At 49.1% G+C, this 24,229-nt stretch overlaps 1 protein-coding gene across 6 annotated transcripts in view; it reads left to right on the forward strand.

Moving 5' to 3' along the window:
• VPS45 (vacuolar protein sorting 45 homolog) overlaps positions 1–22,610 on the forward strand; it is a 51,472-nt gene extending 28,862 nt beyond the window's left edge. For 4 of the 6 annotated variants that reach the window (XM_060269633.1, XM_035097765.2, XM_060269634.1 and 1 more), the window contains 6 exons: positions 246–413; positions 3,082–3,240; positions 5,112–5,219; positions 5,324–5,445; positions 12,790–12,921; positions 20,976–22,604. In XM_060269633.1, the coding sequence (XP_060125616.1) occupies positions 246–413; positions 3,082–3,240; positions 5,112–5,219; positions 5,324–5,445; positions 12,790–12,921; positions 20,976–21,069 (783 nt within the window). In that variant the 3' untranslated portion in view covers positions 21,070–22,604. Of the gene's footprint in view, positions 1–245; positions 414–3,081; positions 3,241–5,111; positions 5,220–5,323; positions 5,446–12,789; positions 12,922–20,975 lie in introns of all 6 variants that reach the window. The other 2 variants (XM_035097763.2, XM_035097766.2) reach the window with 2 other exon arrangements.
• Positions 22,611–24,229: the final 1,619 nt, after the last annotated feature.

Below are 24,229 nucleotides of genomic sequence, written 5' to 3' on the forward strand. Positions count from 1 at the left end.
TAAAGTTTTTATTAAAAAACACACAGTTTTTGACTGAGACCTGTAGGAGACCAGGGTTCAAATCCCCACACAGCCATGAAGCTTGACGCGGGGCCAATCATTGCTTTTTAGCCTGATCTACCTCGCAGGGTTCTTAGTAGGATAAAAGAGGGAGAACTTTGGGTGCCACCTTGAGCTCTGTTGAGGAAACGTGATTCAGCAGCCGGGCTCTGAGGTGTCCTCTCCCCTTCTTCTCCATCCTTCAGGCCTTTGTGGAGAACTACCCTCAGTTCAAGAAGATGTCCGGCACCGTTTCCAAGCATGTCACGGTGGTGGGGGAGCTGTCTCGGCTGGTGAGCGAGAGGAACTTGCTGGAGGCCTCGGAGGTGGAGCAGGAGCTCGCCTGCCAGAACGATCACTCCAGCGCTTTGCAGGTACCCCCAGCCCCGAGGCTGGAGCCTTCTCCAAAACCAGGGGTCGGCAACATGCGGCCCATGGCCCGGAAGTGGCCCATGGAGACCATTTAACTGGCCCATGAGCCGTCCCAGAAGCGAGCCGCCCTCTTGGCGAGTCACGTCACACTGCACTAAACCAGCGCGGCGTGGGGACTCTCTTCCACGGCTCCGGAAATCACTTCTGCACATGCGCAGGCACCGGAAATTGCACCTGTGCATGTCCACAGTGCCGGAAATCGCTTCTGCGCATGCCCAGACGCCGGAAATCGCTTCTGCTCAGGCGCAATTTTCAGCATCTGGGCATGCACAGAAGAGATTTCCGGCGTCGCACTGCGCCTATCTGGCCCACAGAGGATCTCCGTGGGAGTGATCCAGCCCGGGTAAGGTAAACCTTGCCGACCCCTATCCAAAACCCTAAATAAATAAATCCCCTCTCGGTGCGCTGTACGTTAAAATAAACCATGCCACAGAAACGGAAGCATGAGAAGGCATCCGATTCAAGGGGCCAAAGCCGATTTTCCCAGCCCGGCTCAGAGATGTTAATGGATTCGTTTTGGTTCGTAGGCCCAAAACCAAACCCTGACTTCAGATCATGGCTTGTTGGCAGAAAGCAAACCACAGTTCATCAGCTAGGCTGGGTTCACAATTCCAAACGAAACAAACCATAGTTTAGTGTCCCATGTGAAACAGACATGTTTGTGTCTTTGTGTTTATGTCTAATCTTCCAGTCTTCCAGCCTCCAATAATGTTTTTTGAATATCTGCCTGCTTTTCACTTGACGGGTGCGTTCTGAACTTTCAAAAGCTCAGAAATGACCAGGGCTAAAAAGCAAAAAAGAAGAAATAATCAGGGTTTCATTCTGTGTTCTTAAAGATTCTCCTCCTCTGGATCCTGCCCTAAATCCTGGAATCTTTCAAAGATATGCTGCTTTTATATAAAGAATTTCTTTGGGGCAGTGGAGAGACTTTCTAATTTTATTTTGGGGGGAAAGCTTGACAAGGAATCTTCTGTCTGCCTCCGGAGCTTAGATGGGACGTCTGTTCCCTCCGTAACCCATAGAATTCATAGGCTGACCCCGCCAGCTGACACCACATCAGTGGGGATGAATTAGGGTTGTTGGCTGTTAACAATGCAGCCATTTTTCCCGAGGGATCTTCCGGGGCCTCCAGGGGTCTAGATGGGCAGGGAGGTCGAAACGGGTGGGGTTAGATGCCGTCAGGGCAGACACTTCTGCGTGGATCTCGGCTTCCGACCACAGGGAAGCTCTCTCTTTTCTGAACTTTAAGCTGCAATTCTCAAGCTGCTATGGGGCTCAGAAATGCCTCGGTAGATAAGACAGGGGAATGTCCTTGGCAGTGGGGGGGGGGATGCATTCTGCACGAACTCAGAGGCAGCCTTCTGCAAGAAGGCTCCCAAGCCAGCCCTCACGAGTCAGCTGGAGATCTTTGTGTCGAGAAAAGGCTTGGACTTGAGAGTACCCTGAACCTGTGAACCACCCCAAAATCTGCAGATGGAAGGCGGTATACAAATTTATAATAATAATAATAATAATAATAATAATAATAATAATAATTACGGAATTCAGATTGTGATACAAGCAAGATGCAAGGCAGGAAATGAAAGAAGCAATGAAATTACAGTTGAAATTCCAGCACAGTCCATTGTGGCTGCCTTAAGAGGTTGCTCTCCCAAGTGGCCGGCGGCTCACTGAGACTCTTGCTGATTTTCAGGCCGCCTCTGTTGCCAAAAACATTTGAGAAGCAAGGCCTTTCATGGCTTTGAAAGGGGAGGGAAGCCATCCCATCAGGAAGGTTTATGTGGAGCATTTACGTCGGCCTTTCCCAACCAGGCCACGTTAGATCTAAGCCCATTCATTTCCATGCTTAAACTCTGAGCAGAGCTAACACTGGGTTTCATCCACTGTGTTCTCGAGACACAAATCTGCAGATTTATATTTTATTTATACCACGCCCATCTGGCTGGGTTTCCCCGACCACTCTGGGAAGTTTCCAGCAAAAGATTAAAAATACATTAAAACATCAGTTATTAAAAACTTCCCTAAACAGGGCTGCCTTCAGATGTCTTCTAAAAGTCAGACAGTTGTTCATCTCCCTGACCTCCGATGGAAGGGCGTTCCACAGGGCAGGTGCCACTACCGAGAAGGCCTTCTGCCTGGTTCCCTGCAACTTGGCTTCTCGCAGTGAGGGAACCGCCAGAAGGCCCTCAGCACTGGACCTCAGTGTCCGGGCAGAACAATGGGGGTGGAGACGCTCTTTCAGGTATACTGGGCTGAGGCCATTTAAGGCTTTGTAGCTCAGCACCAACACTTTCAATTGTGCTCAGAAACGTACTGGGAGCCAATGTAGGTCTTTCAAGACCAGTGTTCTATGGTCTTGGCGGCCGCTCCCAGTCACCAGTCTAGCTGCCGCATTCTGGATTAGTTGTAGTTTCTGGGTCACCTTCAACGGTAGCTCCATGTAGAGCGCATTGCAGTAGTCCAAGCGGGAGATAACTAGAGCATGCACCACTCTGGTGAGACTGTCTGTGGGCAGGTGGGGTCTCAGCCTGCATACCAGAGGGAGCTGGTAGACAGGATGCACCGTCCTCCCCCCCCCCGGAAAAAAACGCTTCATCTCTCCTGCTGCAGAACATCCGCCGGCTCTTGCAGAACCCTAAAGTGAGCGAGCTGGATGCCACCCGCCTGGTGATGCTATATGCCCTTCACTACGAGAGACACAGCAGCAACAGCCTCCCGGGACTCATGACAGAGCTGAGGAACCGAGGGGTCTCCGAGAAGCACCGGAAGGTGGGTAGGGGTGCCGGACCGGGGCGGGAGGGGGAGAACCTGCCCTTTGGAGCAAAGGCTGTGGCGTGGGTCCATACATTGCTACGATACTGCTTCAGACGTGGGTTATTGCTTTGTTTTCGTTTCATTGTTTTGCATTCTCATTCTGGTTTTATTATTTTGTACTTACTTTGGCTTTATTGTTTTTTATTCTCGTTTTGTATTTTCTGTTGTCAACCGCCCTGGAATCCTTCTGATGAAGGGTGGTGTACAAACTTGATTAATACCGGTAATAATAATAATAGTAGTAAGCATTTGAATGATTTCTGTGTATAATAAGAAAAAAAGTAAAAGGATATGAAAGATCTAAGAAACTTTACGATAACAAAAACATAACAAAGCTATTATTTGTACTGCTGGAAAATAGCAATGATGAATACACTGGGGGTGATGGGAAGTCATAGGTAGTAAAACAAGGATGTATGAAGAAATGAACTGTGTAGGAACAAATGGACTTATTTTTGTGGTTTTTTGAAGTATCATACATGCGAATCTTTTGTTGTCATTTAAACTCAATAAAGATGTTTAAATGAAGGGGGGGAAAGATTAATAATAATAATAATCAGTGCTTTTTTTCTAAAAAAATGTTTAGGGGTACTCTCATTTTGACTCCAGGAAATCACCATTTTATAGTTCAAATTGGGGGAAATAAATCTAGTAAATACAACGAAACTGACCAAACATCATGCTAGATTCCAACTCCTACTTCACACATTAAACGCTCGCTTCTGTCTGTGACTCAGGAAACACCGTAACAGGAAATGAGGATGAGGCTGCCATCGGGGGTAGCGATGGAACTGACGATTCACTGTGCTAGAGAAGAAACTTAATCTTTTAATTTTTTTAGTTTCTTCTCCCGTTAGATTCACAAAATGTTTAGGGGTATGCGTCCCCCTGTGTCCCCCCAGGAAAAAAAAGCACTGCTAATAATAATAATTTGGCAGCTTCCAACAAAGGTTAAAAGTACATTAAAACACCAGTCATTTAAAGCTTCCCTAAAGAGGGCTGCCTTCAGATGTCTTCTAAAACGTCAGATAGATGTTTATCTCTTTGACATCTGATGGGAGGGCGTTCCACTGATAATGTTTGTCGAGTTGCCGGCTTTCATTTTTCTGCTGGATGTGGCTGGTTAAACCATGGAACTCCCTCCCGCAGGAGACAGGGATGGCCAGAAACCCAGACAGCTTTGAAAGTCAAGGATTGGGCCAATTCAGGGAGGAGGAAGAGGGCTGTCAAGGGCACCTAGCCACTATGACTGCTCTCCACAGCCGGAGGCAGCATTGCTTCTGAATCCCAGTTGCCGGAAGCCACAGGAGAGGGCTCTTGTGCTTGAATTCTGCTTGGCTCCCAATACGTTTCCGAGCACAATTCAAAGTCTTGGTGCTGACCTTGAAAGCCCTAAACGGCCTCGGCCCAGTATACCTGAAGGAGCGTCTCCACCCCCATCGTTCAGACCAGACACTGAGGTCCAGCGCCGAGGGCCTTCTGCCGGTTCCCCCGCTGCGAGAAGCCAAGTTACAGGGAACCAGGCAGAGGGCCTTCTCGGTGGTGGCGCCCGCCCTGTGTAACATTTAGAAGACATTTAGAAGACATCTGAAAGCAGCCCTGTTCAGGGAAGCTTTTAATGTGTTACATTTTAATGGCTGGGGAAACCCAGCTAGATGGGTGGGGTACAAATAATTTATTATTATTATTATTATTATTATTATTATTATTATTATTATTAAGGGTTTCCTATTGGGACATCTGGTTGGCCACTGCGAGAACAGGAGGCCGGCCTAGATGGGTTCGGCAGGCTCTTCTCACGCTTTGCTTTTTCTCTTCTGGCTCAGCTGGTGTCGGCCATCGTAGAATATGGAGGGAAGCGTGTTCGCGGAAGCGACCTCTTCAGCTCCAAAGATGCTGTGGCCATCACCAAGCAGTTCCTCAAAGGACTAAAGGTGGGGGCCGTTATTCCAGATAACCAGGATTATTATTTTTTGCAGCCTCGCTGAGCCCGGAGAGAGCATTCGCTTTTCCCTCTTGTGTTTCCTTCTTCAAATAGGGCGTTGAAAACGTCTATACCCAGCACCAGCCGTTGCTGCATGAGACTCTTGACCAGCTCATCAAGGGCAAACTGAAAGACAACCAGTACCCCTACCTTGGTCCCAGCACCCTCCGCGACAGGTAAGAGTGGCAGGCGTGGTCTCTCCAAGCTGGGGGTGCCTTCAGGGGCTGGATCTGAGACCATGCAAAAGCCAGGTGATCGGAGCTGCTAAAAAAGAAAGCAAGATTGCAGTCCTGAGGTCCAGCTCCGAGGGCCTTCTGGTGGTTCCCTCGCTGCAAGAAGCCAGGTTACAGGGAACCAGGCAGAGGGCCTTCTCGGTAGTGGCACCCTCCCTGTGGAACGCCCTCCCACCAGATGTCAAAGAGAAAAACAGCTACCTGTTTAGGGAAGCTTTTAATGTTTGGTGGACTATTGTATTTTAATATTTTGTTGGAAGCCGCCCAGAGTGGCTGGAGAAACCTAACCAGATGGGCGGGGTATAAATAATAAATTATTATTATTATTATTTTATTTTATTATTATTATCCTCACAGTTCTGAACAAAGGCCTGGTTCAGATAGGAGCCAAGGAAGCTGGCTTATACTGAATCAGGCCACGGTTCCCTGTAGCTCACTGTGGTCAGCACTGACCGGCAGTATCTCTTTCCGACTCAGGCATCTCTCCCACACCTACCTAGAGATGTTGCCTGCGGGGCTGGAGCCCTGCCGCTCCCTAAATCGTTCCGTAACTGTCACAAGACAAGGGCTGAAATGAGCACCTCGACAGTACATATATTTTGGGACAAACGCCTCCCTACGGTGGAAAGCTTTCCAGCTCTCCGATTGAATTGCTGACTTAAATTCCCTGCTCCCCTGGACAGCTGGCTTACAAACTGACTTGGCACTGGTTTTCCTCCTTTGCGACCTGCGCTGTGGTTTTTTTGTTTTGTTTTCCTTACTCTCCGCAAACTGCGATCCCCGTTGAGAGTTCAAATGGAATTGGGGGGGGGAGAGAGCGGAAGGCTGCTAGGATTTGCATTCATTTATTTGCATGAGCATCGTAAAACTAACCTCTCCATCAAATTTCAAAGCAGAGGGTTTGCCTGTCTTTTTTCATTCTGCTTCTCCTAAGCACCCATAAGGCACCACCTTCCCTGGCAAGGTGTCACCATGCCATCTTATTTCTTTTATTTCCACATTCTTCCCTTTATATCGCGCCTTCCTTCCATCATAGAACCCAAGGTGGCGAATCTGTCCGCAACACTGGGCTCCTCTCCCATCCCAGTTGTTCATCATTTTGTTGCTCGGTGCCTGCTCCTGCCCCCCTAGATCTCAGGGTAGTTCACAAGATAAAATGAACAATATAAAAACACACAAAATACGTACTAAAATTAAGGGTGCCGAGGGTTGCTGGGAGGGTGGAAAGTTACTGAAACTGAGGTTTGATGGGGGGAAATGAATCAATCTGGATTCCAGACAGCTCTGATAAAGGAGAGAATCCCCGCGGATTAGCCGTGCGTCTGGCTCCTGGAAAAAGCAGGCCTGTCTCAAAATTTATGACGCTGTCCTTTTCTTATCTGTCAGACAAACTTGCAGAAAGGGACCTTCTTGTCTTGCTTGGAAGGAGCTGAAACCCGCCATTAATATTTTTCCGGAGGGGTGCTGTGTCTGACCACTTGCCTCCCCTTCCCCAACCCTGAGATAATTCGTGGCAGGCCCAAAACGATCCACAGTTTGCCTCTTGTGAGCTCATAACTCCTTTTCCTTGTTGGCAACTGGAGTGATGAAAGGGCCATGAAACTGTCAGCGGGGCTGCGAAGCCTGGGCACCATTCATGACAAAATGCTCCACCTTCCCCTCTGTCAGATGCATTGGAGTTCTGTACGAAAGAACCACAGAGGGCCAAAGACCCTTCTCCTGAACCTCCTTTTGAGGGCGAGGGGAGCTATTTTCTTTTTAAATAATGGATAAGGAATCCCACTTTAAGGGGGTCAAGTGCAGATTCCCCACCCCACCCCCCCGACCACATGTTTTGCAGGCACCCTCCCATATTCCTTCAGCTTTCACAATGCTTCTTGTTTGCCTGGATCCTGGAATCCTACGAGTTGGAAGGGAACACAAGGGCCATCTGGCCTGACCCCGTTCGCAATGCAGGAATCTTTTGCACAACGTAGGACTCGAACCAACGGCCCTGAGATGAAGAGTCTCACGCTCTACCAACTGTGAGCTCTCGGGACAGAGTGGGGTGTGTGTGTAGGAAGCCCACTTGACACAAAGGTTAGGATCACTGGGGCAGCCCCACCTGTTAGCATTTCACTCCTCCATTGCTGGATGTGTGATTGTTACATCCAGCCCTAAACTGCCTCAGCCCAGTATACCTGAAGGAGCGTCTCCAACTCCATCATTCTGCCCGGACACTGAGGTCCAGCACCGAGGGCCTTCTGGCGGTTCCCTCGTTGCGAGAAGCCAAGTTACAGGGAACCAGGCAGAGTGCCTTCTTGGTGGTGGCACCCGCCCTGTGGAATGCCCTCTCAACAGATGTCAAAGAGGAAAACAACTACCAGACTTTTAGAAGACATCTGAAGGCAGCCCTGTTCAGGGAGGCTTTTAATGTTTAATAGATTACTGTGTTTTATTTTTCTGTTGGAAGCCGCCCAGAGTGGCTGGGGAAACCCAGCCAGATGGGCGGGGTATAAATAATAAATTATTATTATTATTATTATTATTATTATTATTATTATTATTATTATTACATCACAGGTCTGTATTTACTTTCTATTTTTTAATAATATTTATTCATTTTACAAGCAAAAACAAACAAACATAAAAACAAACAAACACAAATAGTACTTATAAATTCATAATTTTTCTTAAACAGTGGTATATGACTCCCCTCCATCTGAATTAAATCATCTTCGGCAGTTCCAAAATTCAATAGCCCATCAAAATCTACCTATGAAAAAAAGGATTCTTTAAACTTAACCTATTCTCTGCATTTACACCGGCAGCCTCTAACACTTTCACTAAAAGTTATTAAATATTACATTATTTTCCAAGATATAACTTAAATTTCTTCCAATCTTCCTCCACCTCCTCCTCTTCCCAGTCGCGGAGTCTCCCAGTCAGTTCCATGAAGTCCATCATCTTCATTTGCCAGTCATCTATTGTTGGTATGTCTTGACTCTTCCAATTCTTCGCAAGTAGCAGCTGCGCAGCAGTTGTGGCATACAGAAAGAATGTAATGTCCTTTTGGGGATTTCAGGAGGACAAAGTGCTTCTCCCATAAACAAGATGCTCTCATTAGTCCGCAGTCGCTCCCTCCAGTGCCGACATCAGGTGCTTGCGTGCCGATCATTTCTGGAAGGGAAACAGCTGCTGGCAAAAGAAAGCTGCTTGTTTCCAGGAGCTGAGGACGCCCTCTTGGCGCCTTCGCCCACCTCCCTGCCTTGCAGAGGAGGCGAAAACTGCCCCATCAGCAACATCAGTTTTGTTGCAGTGCTAGAAAACAGAGCTTTTCACGGTGATGCACTTACTTGGAGAGTTTTTATTTTTATTTTTTGCAATCTAGGCTCATTTGGCAGGTGATGAGCGGCCCAAAGTTGCACCCAGCAAGCTTTGTGGCCCGAGTGAGGATTTGAACCCGGATCCCCCCCCCCACCTCAGGCCCTAATCCAAGATGTTAGCCACCCCCACACAACACAATATACAGCCACTCATTCCCTCTCTCCTCCCATACCAGGGATAGCTGCTGGTGCTTTTCAACACCCATGTAGGCCTCTCCTCTGCTGTGAGAAACTGGGGATGCCCTAGTTATATTGCATTTTATTCTTAAAGTAGCGCTTTAGGAGATTCACAGTCGCCTTTTTGTGCTGTTTCCAACACTGACCTTTGGCCGGAACAGCCTGTCTGTTCATTGCGGGACTTCTTAATCTTTCATGGGCGAGGAGGGAATGAGGAACGATCTGGTTTTTTTAAAAAAAATATTTTTTATTCATTTTATAAGAACAAAGCAAGTGTCTGGCAACCGCCCAGGAACCAGCATTTGATAGCGGAAAAGGTCTGTGCTCTGGGGACCCTCTGCTTTTAAAAAGGGATTTTCAAAGTCTGCCGTGAAAGAATCATAGAGTTGGAAGAGACCACAAGGGCCATCCAGTCCAACCCCCTGCCAAGCAGGAAACACACCATCAAAGCATTCTTGACATATGCCTGTCAGGCTCTGCTTAAAGAGCAAAGAAGGAGACTCCACCACACTCCTTGGTAGCAAATTCCACTGTCGAACAACTCTTACTGTCAGGAAGTTCTTCCTAATGTTTAGGTGGAATCTTCCTTCTTGTCTGCTTCTCTGGAGCAGCAGAAAACAACCTTTCTCTCTCCTCTATATGACATCCTTTTATATATTTGAACATGGCTGTCATATCACCCCTTAACCTTCTCTTCTCCAGGCTAAACATACCCAGCTCCCTAAGCCGTTCCTCATAAGGCATTGTTTCCAGGCCTTTGACCATTTTGGTTGCCCTCCTCTGGACACGTTCCAGCTTGTCAGTATCCTTCTTGAACTGTGGTGCCCAAAACTGGACACAGTATTCCAGGTGAGGTCTGACCAGAGCATTATTATTATGTTGTTGTTGTTGTTTATTCAGTTTGCATCCTGCCCTTAAACTGCGCAACTCATTGCCACAAGAGGCAGCGATGGCCACCCGCTTGAACTGCTTTAAAAGCAGATAGGGAAAATTCACAAGGCAGGAGGAAGCTCCAATCCCAAATGGGGTTCAAAACACATCTGGAGAACTGACCCGGGAGGTGTGTGGTTGAGATGCAGGCATTTAGGAAGGGCTCGCGACGTTAAAATTCGGAATTTGCATCTATGCCAAATGATGTTTGAGAACGTTGCTGTGCGATTCAGGCCTCTGGGCCTGAATCTTTGAATGGGCTGAAGTTGCTAACCTGTGTGGAACGGGAGCATGAAAGAGATGTGGGGTTGTTTGTGGGGGTGCATGTTTGGATTTCATGCTCCCTGCATCCTCCTGGCCACTAAAATGAGTAAGCATTCCTGTGACATCGGCTGTAACAAAACCTGTTCGTGTGTGTGTGTGTGTGTGTGTGTGTGTGTTTAGGGGGAAGCACACCCATATTGCGGTGGGGGGGGCAGGTCTGACCATCTGATCGAGCTCCCCCATCCTTCGAAAGCTGGCGGACTTCATCAGTTACAAGAGACAGCTTGGGGGACGGGTTTTTCCTTTTAATTATTAAACAAAAAAAACAAAACAAAAAACCAAGCATCTGTCCGTCTCTCTCTGTGTGTGTGTGTCATTGGATCTGGTTGCCCCAGTTCTTGGGGATCTGAGCAGGCACGGGGCGGGGGGGATGGGACGGGACTCTCATCTGTGTTTCCAGGGGGTGGAGAGAGGGGAGAAAGTATTTGACACCTTTCCCTTCCCTTTCTGGGACAATGCAAAGAAACTGGGAGGCAAGAGGACAAGGCGGGGGGCACAGACTGGACACACACACACACCCTGCATTTTTGCCACTTCGGGGTGCAACTCTGTGGCAAAGCACCTGATTGGCACACATGAAAACCCCAAATTCATCCCCAGTGGCATAAGATCCTAGAGTTGGAAGGGACCCCCAGAGGTCTTCTAGTCCAACGCCCTGCGATGCATCTCAAAGTCAGTTTAGGCAAGCCCCCCCCCCCCACCTGAAACCCTGGAGTTGCTGCCAGTCAGTGCAGTCAATACTGAGATAGATGGACCCAATGGTCCCACTCCTCAGCATAAGAGTGCCTGGGGAAACCCAGCCAGATGGGCAGGGTATTGTTGTTGTTGTTGTTGTTGTTGTTGTTGTTGTTGTTGTCATCGTGGTTGTTATGGCAGCTTCTTGTGTTCTTTTTTTTGGTGGGAGGGGTAATTTGTCTGTGTGAACTTCTGACCCCTTGCCGATCGCTTTGCTGTTTCCAAATATCTCCGCTTTACAGCTCTCCCTGTTTCCTGGAAGCCTTTCTGCTTCCTCTTATGCATGCAAACGCTCTCACCCCACCCTGCTCCTTTCACATCCTGTTTTGATCATACTATTGTAGAGTTGGAAGGGACCCTGGGGGTCATCCAGTCCACTCCCCCCCACACGCTATGCAGGAATCCACACAAACGTATCCCGCACAATATACCCAAATTGTCGCACTAAATTGAAGCCACCCGATGTAAACTCAAAAGCAACACTAGTTTCTTTTCCCAGATAATCTTAACATCCTCCAGAAGCTGAGATGCATATTCGTTTGCCTATACAGCATATAACAACTAGTTGTTGTTGTTTGTTGTTGTTTAGTCGTTTAGTCGTGTCCGACTCTTTGTGACCAGAGCACGCCAGGCACTCCTGTCTTCCACTGCCTCCCGCAGTTTGGTCAGACTCGTATTGATAGCTTCGAGAACACTGTCCAGCCATCTCGTCCTCTGTCGTCCTCTTCTCCTAGTGCCCTCAATCTTTCCCAACATCAGGGTCTTTTCCAGGGAGTCTTCTCTTCTCATGAGGTGGCCAAAGTCTTGGAGCCTCAGCTTCACGATCTGTCCTTCCAGTGAGCACTCAGGGCTGATTTCCTTCAGAATGGATAGGTTTGATTTCCTTCAGAATGGATAGGTTTGATATATCAACTAAGCTATGGTTTATCAAGCAATGATTTGTCAAACCGCGGTTGGCTTGATTGGCCAAATCCTATCCAGTGGCAAACCAGTGGTTTATTTAACTGGCAGCAAGCCGCAACCTGAAACCATGGTTTGCTGTTGGCCTACAAAACCTTGGTTTGCTTTATTGATTCATTAGATACGGCCCTTCATCATACAATCTCAGGGCGGTTCACAAAGTAAGAATCCCAGGCAAAAGCACAAATAAATAGTTAAAAGAAAAACAACCGAACAATACTCCCAAACACAATTATAATATTAAACAGCCAAAGGTTTGGTTGTACGGATTGGTGTTTTGTATAACTCTAACACTCTTCACTGTGGTTTGTTTGGCCCCCCTGTTCCTGACACCTGCCAAGCTTTCCAAGGGTTTTGTCTTTGGAAAAACAAACCATGGTGTGTTTGATCATCTGTGGAATTGCTCTTAGTTAGCTCGCCGTTTCTTGAGCAAAATATGGTTTATCATTGCGGGTCAGACGATGGTCTCGCCGCTTAATGCGGGGTGGGCAGGCTGGTCTGGCGGGAAGGTATTCTGGGCCCCAAAAGCCATTTCAGGCAGGCTTCCTGAACCTGGTACCCTTTCGGCCAGGGTTTTCCCCAAGACTACAACTCCCATCATACTTAGCAAGCAGGACCAGTGGATGATGGGATTTGTAGTCCAAAAGCAGCTGAAGACCCAAGTTTTGGGAAACCCGGCTCTAGACATTGCTGGACTCCAACTGGACTCTTCCTTCCGGATTTTTCGGTCCTTAAGACGTTAGTCTCAATTGCCTCCACAAACGACACTCTTTCTCTCTTCCTCCCTCCGTCACAGGCCTCAAGACATCATTGTGTTCATGATTGGAGGAGCCACGTACGAGGAGGCGCTGACCGTTTACAACTTGAACCGCACAACCCCCGGGGTCCGGATCGTGCTGGGCGGGACCACCATCCACAACACAAAGAGGTGAGCAGTACTCCGAGTCTCCCTTCAACTGGGTCTTGCTCAGAGTAGACCTATGGAAATGAATGGGCCTCGCTTAGTCCTGCCCATTTTCTTCAGCTAACAGCCTCACACGTCATCGCGGCACCGAGAAGGTCAACTTGGTTTCTTGCGCTCGAAAGAAGAAGCTGTGCCGCCTACCAGGGGTGGGGGTAGTCGTGGGGGCAGGGGAGGCAGCGAGAGTTTTCCTTTTGAGTGAGATGCCCGTTGCAGAGACAGCCCTCTGACCCAGACCCCAGACTTAAATATCTCCCCGAAAGTGGGTTACAAAGGCAAGTCTGTATTAACCCACATTTTGCTCTGCCAAATCCTGATGAAATTAGCTAAAATTAGCCCCTCCACCCACCGTCTCCAGATCTTTTCTCTATCTCTCCCCCCCCCACACACACACTCAACAAATTATTGAGTTGACTTGTTTAGCCCAAGAGTAGTGGTTGGGGGTGCAATCTGGAGCCCCCGCCCCAGAAATGGTCAGACGTCTGCTCCCAGCAGCCAGCAATATGGCCAGCAGACAGGAAGGAGGATGGGAATCGAGAGCCTGACAACTTCCGGACGCTGTGCCCCACCTCCCCGTTTGGAAAGGGCCAGGCAAGATGGGGCCAATGGTTTGACCCCGTGGGAGGCAGCTTCCTGTGTTTCCAAATTGTCCCGAGACCCGTCTAGCCGAGTACCCATAATGCTGTTATACAAACTGATGGTTTCGGCTGTGCATGGAAGACTCTGTGCAGTTCTAGTTGCCCCACCTGAAAAGGGACATCGAAGAGCTGGGAAAAGTTCAGAGAAGGGGAACCCGAATGATGGAGGAGAAGGAGCGACACCCCTACAAGGGTTTGGAGCTTTTCAGTTTGGAGAAAAGGCAAGGAAGAGGCAATAAGATATAAGCAGTTTATAAAATGATGCAAGGCATGGAGAAAGCAAATAGAGAAAGGTTTTTTTTGCTAAAACCAGGACTTGCGGGGACCCAGTGAAGCTGAATGTTGGGAGATTCAGGATAGATAAAAGGAAGTCCTCCTTCCTGCAGCAGAGTTAAACTGCGGAACTCCTTGCCACAGGAGGCATCTACTTGGATGGCCTTTTTTAAAAAAGAGGATTGGGCAAATTCATGGAGGAGGAGAGGGCTACAAGCCACAATAACTGTACTCTGCCTCCACAGTTATGCTCAGATGAGACCTGCTGGGGCAGGTGGCCCAAGTCATGTCCATTAATGTCAATGGGACTACTCTGGAGTAGGACTAGCAACAGAGTCAAGACTATCCCATTTAAGCTCAAGGAAAAACTGGGGAGGTTTTCTTATTTGTTTACAAATGAAATACTGCGGGAAAATGACTGTAAGGAGAAAGTTGGGGGAGAGGGTTAAAAAGTCAGGAGAGGGGCCCATCTATTAAATCCCACAGATATTTCACTATAGTGGACTTTGTGCATCCCCAAGCGATTTGCAAATATTTTATGCAAAGCAATGGATAAATAAGACCAAAATCCCCTACCATAAACTACGCTCCCCATGAGAGTGAGCAATAGAGATGATCAATGGCTGCAAGGGAAATATATTAAGAAAACGAGTCGCTGGGTTTTTTATAACATACAGATTCCAGGTTACCTAAATGTACTTAGCTCTGTACAGAACCTTGCACCTGTAGCCCCAGAGACGCGAGTTCAAATCCTGAGCCTTTCACACACAATAACTGATTTGGTGTTAAGGCACAAATAATGATCAAACTACAAATAATGTATACTAAATCACGATGCACGTGAAAATATGAAACAAGACCAAAATACAGTGCAGATTCTTAAATAACGCATTGAGATGGACTGAAATAATAACTAGTTAAACTTTAATTCAGCCCTTTATTCAGTAGCATGAGGACTGGAATCTTACTTTGTGTTTAGCGGAAGGCCTGACTCAGTTTCCTGCAAGGTGATGTCTGGAGGTTTAGAGGAAGGCTTTTTAGTTTGGAAAAAGGTTGAGCGAGAGGCAACAAGAGGGAGCTTCAATACTCGCAGGTGAGGTGACTGCCGGTGAAGTCTGATCTGCCTTCCCACTGCTCTCTGAGGCTCCTCTCCCCGTCCCTTCCCCAGAAATCTAAGGCTCCGCCGTCTTGTCTCTCGTGGCTCTGCCCTCTTCTGGTACGGGGAGACCAGCGGGGAGGAGAGCTAGTTGCAGCAGGATGGGGAGACCTGGCTTCTTCAGCAGCCTGCCTCATCTCTGCTTCTTGCCCCCAGTCCTCTCCAGCCTCTGCCTCTGATCCTGAACTGCTCTCTGCCACCAACTCTCCCTGCTCACTCAGGCCTGTTGCCTTTTCAGCTTCCGACACCTCCTCCTCCCAGTCTTCTTCCTCTTCTCCTTCGGGGGTTCCCCAGTTGGTGCCTCCATCCCCTCCTCAGCATCCAGCCAGTCCATGACACCCTGTCCATCACAGCTTCCTCTTCCTCCTCAGCAGCATGAGTTGTAGAACTCAGCAAGGAGGAGGAGGAAGAAGAAGATGGGGACAAAACTAGAATGAGTTGGCTCCACATCCCGCCTCTCATTGGCTCTGGCTCCTCCTCTCATTGGCTCTTCCTCCTCCTCTCATTCGCTCTTGCTCCTCCTCTCATTGGCTCTTGCTCCTCCTTTCATTGGCTCTTGCTCCTCCTCTCATTGGCTCTTGCTCCTCCTCTCATTGGCTCTTGCTCCTCCTCTCATTGGCTCTTGCTCCTCCTCTCGTTGCCTCTGGCTCCTCCTCCTGTAGCCTCTGGCACCACATCCTGTCAGGCTCCCTCGCTTCTGCCTCATCAGTCCCTATGACTTGCCAGCCGCCGCCGCCGCCCCTGCTCCCCACATAACTTGCAGAGGGGATGAGAGAGAAGGGACACCCCCACCCACATCTGCCCGCTTAATGATGGACTCACATAGAGGATTAGGTTCATTTGGGGAGAAAATGAACCCATTTCTAAAGGGACCCCCCATCTGGTTCTTTTTTGCAGCATAATGAGCAGTAATGACAGGCAGAGTATTAATGGGAGATTCTGTGAGTGTTTAAGATATAATTACAGTCCTTCGCTTTCCCTCTCTCTCCCCCACCGGTCATAACTAATTCTATTTACTGCGCGAACACGACTCTCTCCTTGGAAGACTCTCCTCTGCTCGCCACAGTTTTCTAGGGAAGCCAGAGCTGCCTGCCTCCTTTTTGCCTGGCAAAAAAGGATCTTGCAAGGGGGGCTTGTGCTGTTTTATTTATTACGATTACTTATACCGCACTTTTCAGGATATAAATCCAGTTTTACAAAGGACAGCCTTCTTGTTGAAGGAGCCCTCTGCTTGAAAGCACAATTAAACATTCCTGTCTAAATCAAAACAATGAGGACTAGCAGCTTCCTTTTTTTAAAAAAATGCAGAGATGTAGCTCAGTGGCAGAACACCTGCTTGGCATGCAGAAGGTCCCGGGTTCAATCCCCAATGGCAGACATCTCCCTCGGAAGGTGGTGGACTCTCCTTCATGGGAGATTTTTAAACAGAGTTGGGTGGCCACCTGTCATGGATTATTAGGCTGCGATTCTTGCATTGCATGGGGTTGGACTGGATGACCCTTAGGGGTCCCATTCCAATTCTACAATTCCATGAGTCTTTTTATAGCTTCGAGGCTGGAGAGGAGGCCAGGCAAATCTCCGAGAGAGGTCCTGTTTGCTTACTCTGTTTTCCCGTGTAGAGGAAGCGTCAGCCGTAGTGGGAGGGCGGTTTTTAGGGGGAGCCAGAGTCTGCCACAACTAATCTGGGGGTTGACCCACTTACCCAGTTAGAGGGATAAAACCCGCTTCCTATCCCATCTCGCAACCATCCCCCCTTCTCCCAAGTGCCTTTTAAATACCAGAGTAACTAAAAACACCGACTGATGAGCCCAGCAATAGTGGACAAAATACTTTGTGCTTCATATAGCAATGTATTTATTTAAAAGCATTTTTGTGTGTGATTCCCCCTTGCTGAATATTGCAAACGAATCTCTTGAGCAGTATACAGTCTAGCAAACAAACATATTTCAACCTAAACCAGTAGAAGAGAAATCTAAAGACATACCCAGGGCTACTAGCCACAGTGGCTACCGTCTGCTTCCACAGTCTGGGGCACTAAATGCCTCTGAATAATCCCAGTTTCTGGGGAGAGTTTCTGTTGCACTCACTTCCTGTTGGCGGGCTTCACTTGTGGGGTATCTGATGTGGCCCCTGTGAGGACAGGAGGCTGGACTTTGGCCTGATCCAGCAGCCAGCAGGGCTCCTCTTATGTCCTTACGGAGCCTCCAGGTCCAGACACAGTCTACCTCAATTCCCAAGTTCTTTGGGGCATTTGGCCACAGTGAGAATAGACGGGCCCCCTTTGGCCTGCTCCGTTTAGCAGGGCTCTTCTTGCCTTCTTATCAGATTGTGGAACCTTCTGGAACACTGGCCTGCCTGGTTGGATCTCCATCGGTCATGGACACTTTAGCTGAGATTCCTGCATTGCAGGGGGTTGGACTGGATGACCTCCGAGGGTCCCTTCCGACTCTACAGTTCTGTGATTCTATGAGAGGCTCTGTCTCTGTCTCCCCTCCCCTCCAAGCCCAAGACCTTCCCCCTATCCCACAGTTTGCAACCCTGAAAGTGGAACAGTGGCAGAACCCGCACTTTGGAACTCCCTGCCGATTGACATCAGGCCTTCATTGTAACCTTTATCAGCGCCTGCTAAAAACATTTTTGTTTAGGCAAGGCTACCCAGATATTTATGTGGGTAGGCTTGCCGTGTGTGTGTGTTGTTGTTGTTGTTGTTGTTTACTTTGTTGCTTAAAAAACAATTGTGTGGTTTTTTTAAGTTAAAAAAAAGATTTTTAAAAAAGGTGTTTTCATGGCTTTCCCCCATAATTTTATCGTGCTGTTTTTTTGGTAGCCCACATTGGGGCTGTTGGCTTTTGTTTCTCAAGCGGTATATAAATACTATGTTTTTACGCACAAGCGGTATATCAAAACCCTGAAATACACAAAGCAAAATAAATAACAGGGCACGAGATAACTTCCAGACCAGGTGATCTTTAATTCTCCCCCAACCCTGCAAGCCTCAGCAGGTGAGTCTGTACTTTTTAGGATCCATTACAGGGTTGGGTGTGCAAATAGACATTTTCTGCAAGGCCTTTGTCCCCCTTCTTCTCCTCCTTGTTCCCTTGCGTCTTGCAGCGTCGCCTCTACCTTTCAATCCCTGACCATTTATGCTGCTTGGGGGGTCGGATCCATCAGCCCTGTAGCACTTGCAAGGGATGAGTCATTTTGGCAGAGAATAACTCCGTGTAACCACACTGTTTCAGTAAGCATCCGTGGAGGCGCATATGTTAGCGGCTTCTGTTGCTGCTGTCTTTCTGTGTGTCTGTATATATGTGTGTGTGTGTGTGTGTGTGTTTCTGTTTGTGTATATATAATTTCGCGACCTACAAGAGACTGGATGGGCCCACTTTCTGGTCTGATTCTGCAGGGATCTTCTTCTGCTCTGATGGAACCTCCAGGGCCACAGGCAGTCTATCTCGATTCCTAGGCTCTCGGGGGTATTTAGCCACTGGAAGAACAGGAGGCTGGACTGGATCTCCAGATTCAGAGTCAGCCTATCTAACACTGGTCCTGGAATACCTACCGGTACATTGGCTCCCAGTACGTTTCCGAGCATAATTCAAAGTCTTGGTGCTGACCTTTAAAGCCCTAAACGGCCTCAGTCCAGTATACCCGAAGGAGTGTCTCCACCCCCATCGTTCAGCCCGGACACTGAGGTCCAGCGCTGAGGGTCTTCTGGCGGTTCCCTCACTGCGAGAAGCGAAGTTACAGGGAACCAGGCAGAGGGCCTTCTCAGTGGTGGCACCTACCCTGTGGAACGCCCTCCCACCAGAGGTCAAAGAGAACAACAATTACCAGACCTTTAGAAGGCATCTTAAGGCAGCCCTTTTTAGGGAGCTTTTAATGCTTGACTTTTTATTATGTTTTTAATATGCGCTGGAAGCCTCCCAGAGTGGCTGGGGAAACCCAGCCAGATGGGTAGGGTATTATTATTATTATTATTATTATTATTATTATTAGTTATGAGGGTTATTTGGCCACTGGTAGAACAGGAGGCTGGGCTAGACACCTCTTGACATTCAGAAACAAATTTTGGAGGAGGACGGAGCCACTAAATTCGTACTGGGGGCAGGAGCAAGTTAAGCCTGAACAGTTCAGGCCCCTCAACCCCATAACCCAAGACCGTTCCTCGGCCATCCTTACCATTTGCCTACTTGTAAACCAAAAGCCCTTTCAGAAGAAGAGAGGAAACCCTGATTCTTCCTTAAGTGGGTTTTTATAAGTCTCTGGTGGGCGTGAAACGCTTTGGATATGCCGTGATTTCTAGCCTGTCCTAGAGGAGACTCTTGTTGCTTCAGTGCAAGGAGAGTCTGAGATCCGCAGGTCAGCCTGTTTGGGTACCACTGCAGACAGAAGCGCGTCTTGAATTGGTGGGGTTCAGGTTGTGTGAAACGGCACCGCAGCCCCCTTTGCGAGGCCAAATTCCTTCTGACGCCACGAGCCTGTTCTGAGCACTGGGCGTCAGTGAAAAAGCCCGCTGTTTTTCTCACAACAAGCGTCCGAGGCTGCTTGTGGCAGGCCAGAGGCCAGACGAGCGCGGGGGCTTCCCTTCTCCAGGGGCCAAAGGTTGTGGGCCCCACGTCATCTCGTGACGCATCTTTGGCACGGGAGGACTTTTCCCGACCAGCTCGGTGGAAACAGGAGAGCAAAAGGCGTTTCCTGGCTTTGTGACTGAGAGAGAAGGGGAGGCGGAAGAGGATGCCCGGCTGGTGCATGGCAGCCGTGGAAAAGGCAAATCCCAGGCCAGGAAAGGAAGTGGAAATAAAACTGTCGATATCGTTAATGCCGTTATCCAAATCGAAGGCGTGACTTTTCAGTTTGGAGGAAAGGCGAGTAAAAGGGGACACGACGGATGTTTACAAAATTATGCATGGTTTGGGGAAAGTGGACAGAGAACATTCCCCCTCTCATAATACTGGAACTCTAGTGAAGCTGAATGTTGGGTGGTTTAGGACAGATTTTTTAAAAGTCCGTAGTTAAACTGTGGAACTCACTGCCACAGGAATCGCTTGGATCCTGCTTGCAGGTTTCACACTGGGGCATCTGGGTGGCCCCTATGAGAAAAGGATGCTGGACTGATCCTGCAGCGAGGCTCTTCTGATGTTCTTATGGAGCCTCCAGCTCCAGAGGCAGTCTATCACGACCCCCAGTTTCTTGGGGGCACTTGGCCACTGTGAGAACAGGATGCTGGACTGGATGGGACCATTGGCCTGTTCCAGCTGGTTCTTCTTGCGATTTTAGGAAATGCCCCCTTTACACTTGTGGGATAGGGTGAGATTGAAGGCACCGGGAGAAACATTCATTTTCATCAGAAGGGGCGAAAGTGTGAGTGCATTGTGGGGGCAGGGGCAGCCTCAATCCTGCGGTGTGTTTGAGTTCCCCCAGCATTTCAGCGCCTGCTCCGTATGTGGGCAGCTCACAAAAACACAGCCAGCCGCTTCACTGTGTGACAAGGATTAATTAAATCGACGTGGGATGCTCCGAGGACGTGTCTTTCTGGAGAGCTGCTGAAAGGGGGGGGGGTTGGCAGGGCGGGGGGGGATGGTTGAAGACACCACAGAGCAACCCATGAGACCTTTCGGTGGTGCCTCATTTCAGGGCGACTCAGCCCTCCTCCATCTCTCGGGGTGGCAGCCAAGCGATTATTAGAGATTTAGGTGCTGTGCTCTGCTGTGGACTGAGACATTTTGCTTGCCCAAAGAGGGGTGGGCAATGTTGCTTCTCTCCCCCCCCCCCCAAAAAAAGAGAGAGATAGGATGCACATCCAAGCTCAGCCAAATTATTCTGGCATGGAGAAAATCTCACGAGTTCCTGCAGAGCTGGGAAACCTTTCCGCTCTTGCTTGTTGGCCGTAATTGCCAACTCATTGGGGCGCCTTCCTTTAACTCCCTGCCGCTGTTTCCCTTTTCTCTCTCCAGCTTCCTAGAAGAGGTCTCGGCTTCCGGCTTCCGCGGACGAGGCACGGACAGCTCCCAGGGGCCGGCGAGGGCAGCATCCAGGAGGCTGAACTGATGGCCCCTTTTTCGTCATTTCTGACCGACCATTCCAGGCTATTTACCATCTGTTGTCCGTTGACACCCGCGAACTCACCCACCTGAAACTCCAGAAAAGCACTTTAGCAGACCATGCTTACCTGTTGCCGAAAAGTATGGGGCAGGCACGCTCTCTCCTTACAGGACCAAGCCATGGGGTCCTTTCCCCCCACCCCAAAAGGCTCAATCGAGATCTTAAGGAGAAAGAGAAGGACCCTTTCCCCCCACCCTAAAAGGCTCAATCGAGATCTTAAGGAGAAAGAGAAGGACCCTTTCCACCCCACCCCCCAGCTCTCACATTGCATGAGAGTGGTTTGCCTCTTTTCCAGACTTATTTACCTTCTCCCCCACCCCCACCCTGTGCCCCAGAATAACCCACCCCCAGAGAAAAATGGCGTTGGCCCCAATAAAAGGAAGTTGCAATTCTTCTACCAGAGAGCGTTGCTGTTTCCCCCCCTGCTTTCGACGGAGGAGTAGATAAGATCATAGAATCACAGTTGGGACCCCAGGGATCATCTAGTCCAGAGGTCAGCAGGGGGCCAGTCCACTGTCCCTCAGACCTTATGGGGGGCCGGACTATATTTTTTTTTGGGGGGGGGAGAATGAATGAATTCCTATGCCCCACAAATAACCCAGAGATGCATTCTAAATAAAAGGACACATTCTACTCATGTAAAAACACGCTGATTCCTGGACTGTCCACAGGCTGGATTGAGAAGGCGATTGGGCCGGATCCGACCCCCGGCTCTTAGTTTGCCTACCCATGATCTAGTCCAACCCCCTGTGATGTGGGAATGCGTAGCTGTTCCATATGGGAACCGAACCTGCAACCTTGGCGTTCTCAGCACCAGGCTTGCAGGGAAGAGGGGTTCTGATGTTTTAGGGAGGGCAGGGACAACCTTTGGGGGTCCTCCAGATGTTTCCGGACTCCTAGCCCATCATTCTCCCTGACCATTGACTGTGACGGTTGCAAGGGCTGATGGGAGTTGGAATCAGGCCCATCCAGGCCAGCACCCTGTTCCCACAGTTGTCCCCCCCAGATGCATCCCTCCCTCCTGTTGTTCCCGGCTACGGGTCTTATTCAGAGGCGAGCGGCTTCCCTCGGGGACTCATCTGGCCAGGCCAGGTCAAAGGCTGGGGCTTACCATTGTCCTTGGAGACTGCAGCCATCGATAGCTGCGACCCTGCTTTCGAATCTGCCTTATCAAGGAGCCTTGGGGGATGACACAGTGGGCGTCCCCTGCGTAGCTGCTTATTTAGTTTGCTTTCCTCTAAGGAGGGAGGGGTAGTCAGAGCTGAGGCCATTCGCTTGAGTGCGGTCATAACACAAGAGCGGGACAGGAAACAGAAAGTCCTCCTTCACGCAGCGCAGAGTTAAACTGTGGAACTCTCTCCCACAGGAGGCAGTGATGGCCGCCAGCTTAGAAGCCTTGAAAAGAGTATTAGGCAAATTTGTGGAGGGGGAAAGAGTTATCAATGGTGGTGGTGGTTAATAATAATAATAATAATAATAATAATAATAATAATAATAATAATAATAATATACAGGGAGCCACTGCAGAGAAGGCCCCGTTCTCGTGTTGCCACCCTCCGGACCTCTCCAGGAGGAGGCACACGAAGGAGGGCCTCAGAAGATGATCTCAGGGTCCGGGTAGGTTCATACGGAAAGAGGTGGTCTTTGAGGTATTGCAGTCCTGAGCTGTTTAAGGCTTTCTAGGTCAAAACCAGCACTTTGAATTGGGCCAGGAAACTAAGTGGTAGCCAGTGCAGTCGGACCAGGATCGGTGTATTAGGCTCACACCGTCTTGCTGGCCGCTGAATTCTGCACCAGCTGAAGTTTCCAAACTGTCTTCAGAGGCAGCCCTACATATAACACATTGCAGTAATCTAACCTTGAGGTTACAAGAGCATAGACAACAGTAGTTAGGCTATCCCTGTCCAGATAGGGGCGTAGCTGGGCCAGCAGCCCAAGCTGATGGCAGGCACTCTGGGCCACTGAGACCACCTGAGCCTCGAGCAACAGCAAAGGATCCAGGAAGACCCCCAAGCTGCGAACCTGTTCCTTCAGAGGAAGTGTGACCCCCCCACAAAAGACTCCTGGGAACTGTAGTTCACACACACACACACACACACACACCCCGTGGCGCTAAATTTCCCAGCAACCCTAACAAACTACAGGCTACAGGATTCTTTGAGGGGAAGTCATTTGCTACCATAGAGTTGTAGAATTGGAAGGGACCAACAAGGGTCTTCTAGTCCAGCCCCCTGCAATGCAGGAACCACAGCTGAGGGAAAAGGGAGGAATTGTTCTTTGCTTGCATACGTGGCCCTTGTGGCTGTGCCTGCTGGTCGTGCAATGGCGAGCCCTTTGCTCCTGGGATTTGGTCCCATTTCTGACACCGAAAAAGAAGAATTTTCCGGGGAACCTACTAAGCGGTAATTGGAACTTTATTTGGGGGAATTAATGAGTCAGATCAAATTAACCAGCTCGTAATCCCCTCTGGTGATTTAATTTTTTATTTTATTTTAAATCCTCCCTCCCTCCCTCTCTCTTCCTCTCGTCCATGCAAGAAATGGATCCATTCGTACTGGAAGCCCTATGACATGGCGAGCTCACCACTATGGATTAGGCCTGGGTGGCGGAGGGGGTGGCAAGGGACCATGAGAGCAAGAAAGAAATGAGACGGCTCTGCAGGGCTTTTAAATATGAAATCCCTCCCCCTTTCACCGTGTTTGTTGGGAATTAAGCTTCCTAAAGCCCACCCACGACTTCCGGCTGGTCTTGACACTGTGGGATTCTACTTAGCAGGAGGGATGAAAACTGGGAGCCACAACAACTCCCTTTCCGCTCGTGCCTGGATTTAAAATGGCCTCCTCTGGCCTTAGGAGCCAGACGTGGCCCTGCAAGGCTCTCAATGTGGCCCTCAATACTCTTCGCCTGTCCTGGCCCTCGCCTCCCTGGCTTCACGGGCCCTCCTTCAATGTCTTTGCCCCAGAAAGTCAGCCTGGATAATGACCAGGGGGGATGAGAATGGGAGATACGATCCCACCATATCTAGGGGTGGGGAAATTGTTATTATTGTTTAGTCGTTTAGTCGTGTCTGACTCTTTGTGTCCCCATGGACCAGAGCACACCAGGC

The sequence above is a fragment of the Zootoca vivipara genome, chromosome 17, assembly GCF_963506605.1.
Source record: "Zootoca vivipara chromosome 17, rZooViv1.1, whole genome shotgun sequence".
Lineage (NCBI taxonomy): Eukaryota > Metazoa > Chordata > Lepidosauria > Squamata > Lacertidae > Zootoca > Zootoca vivipara.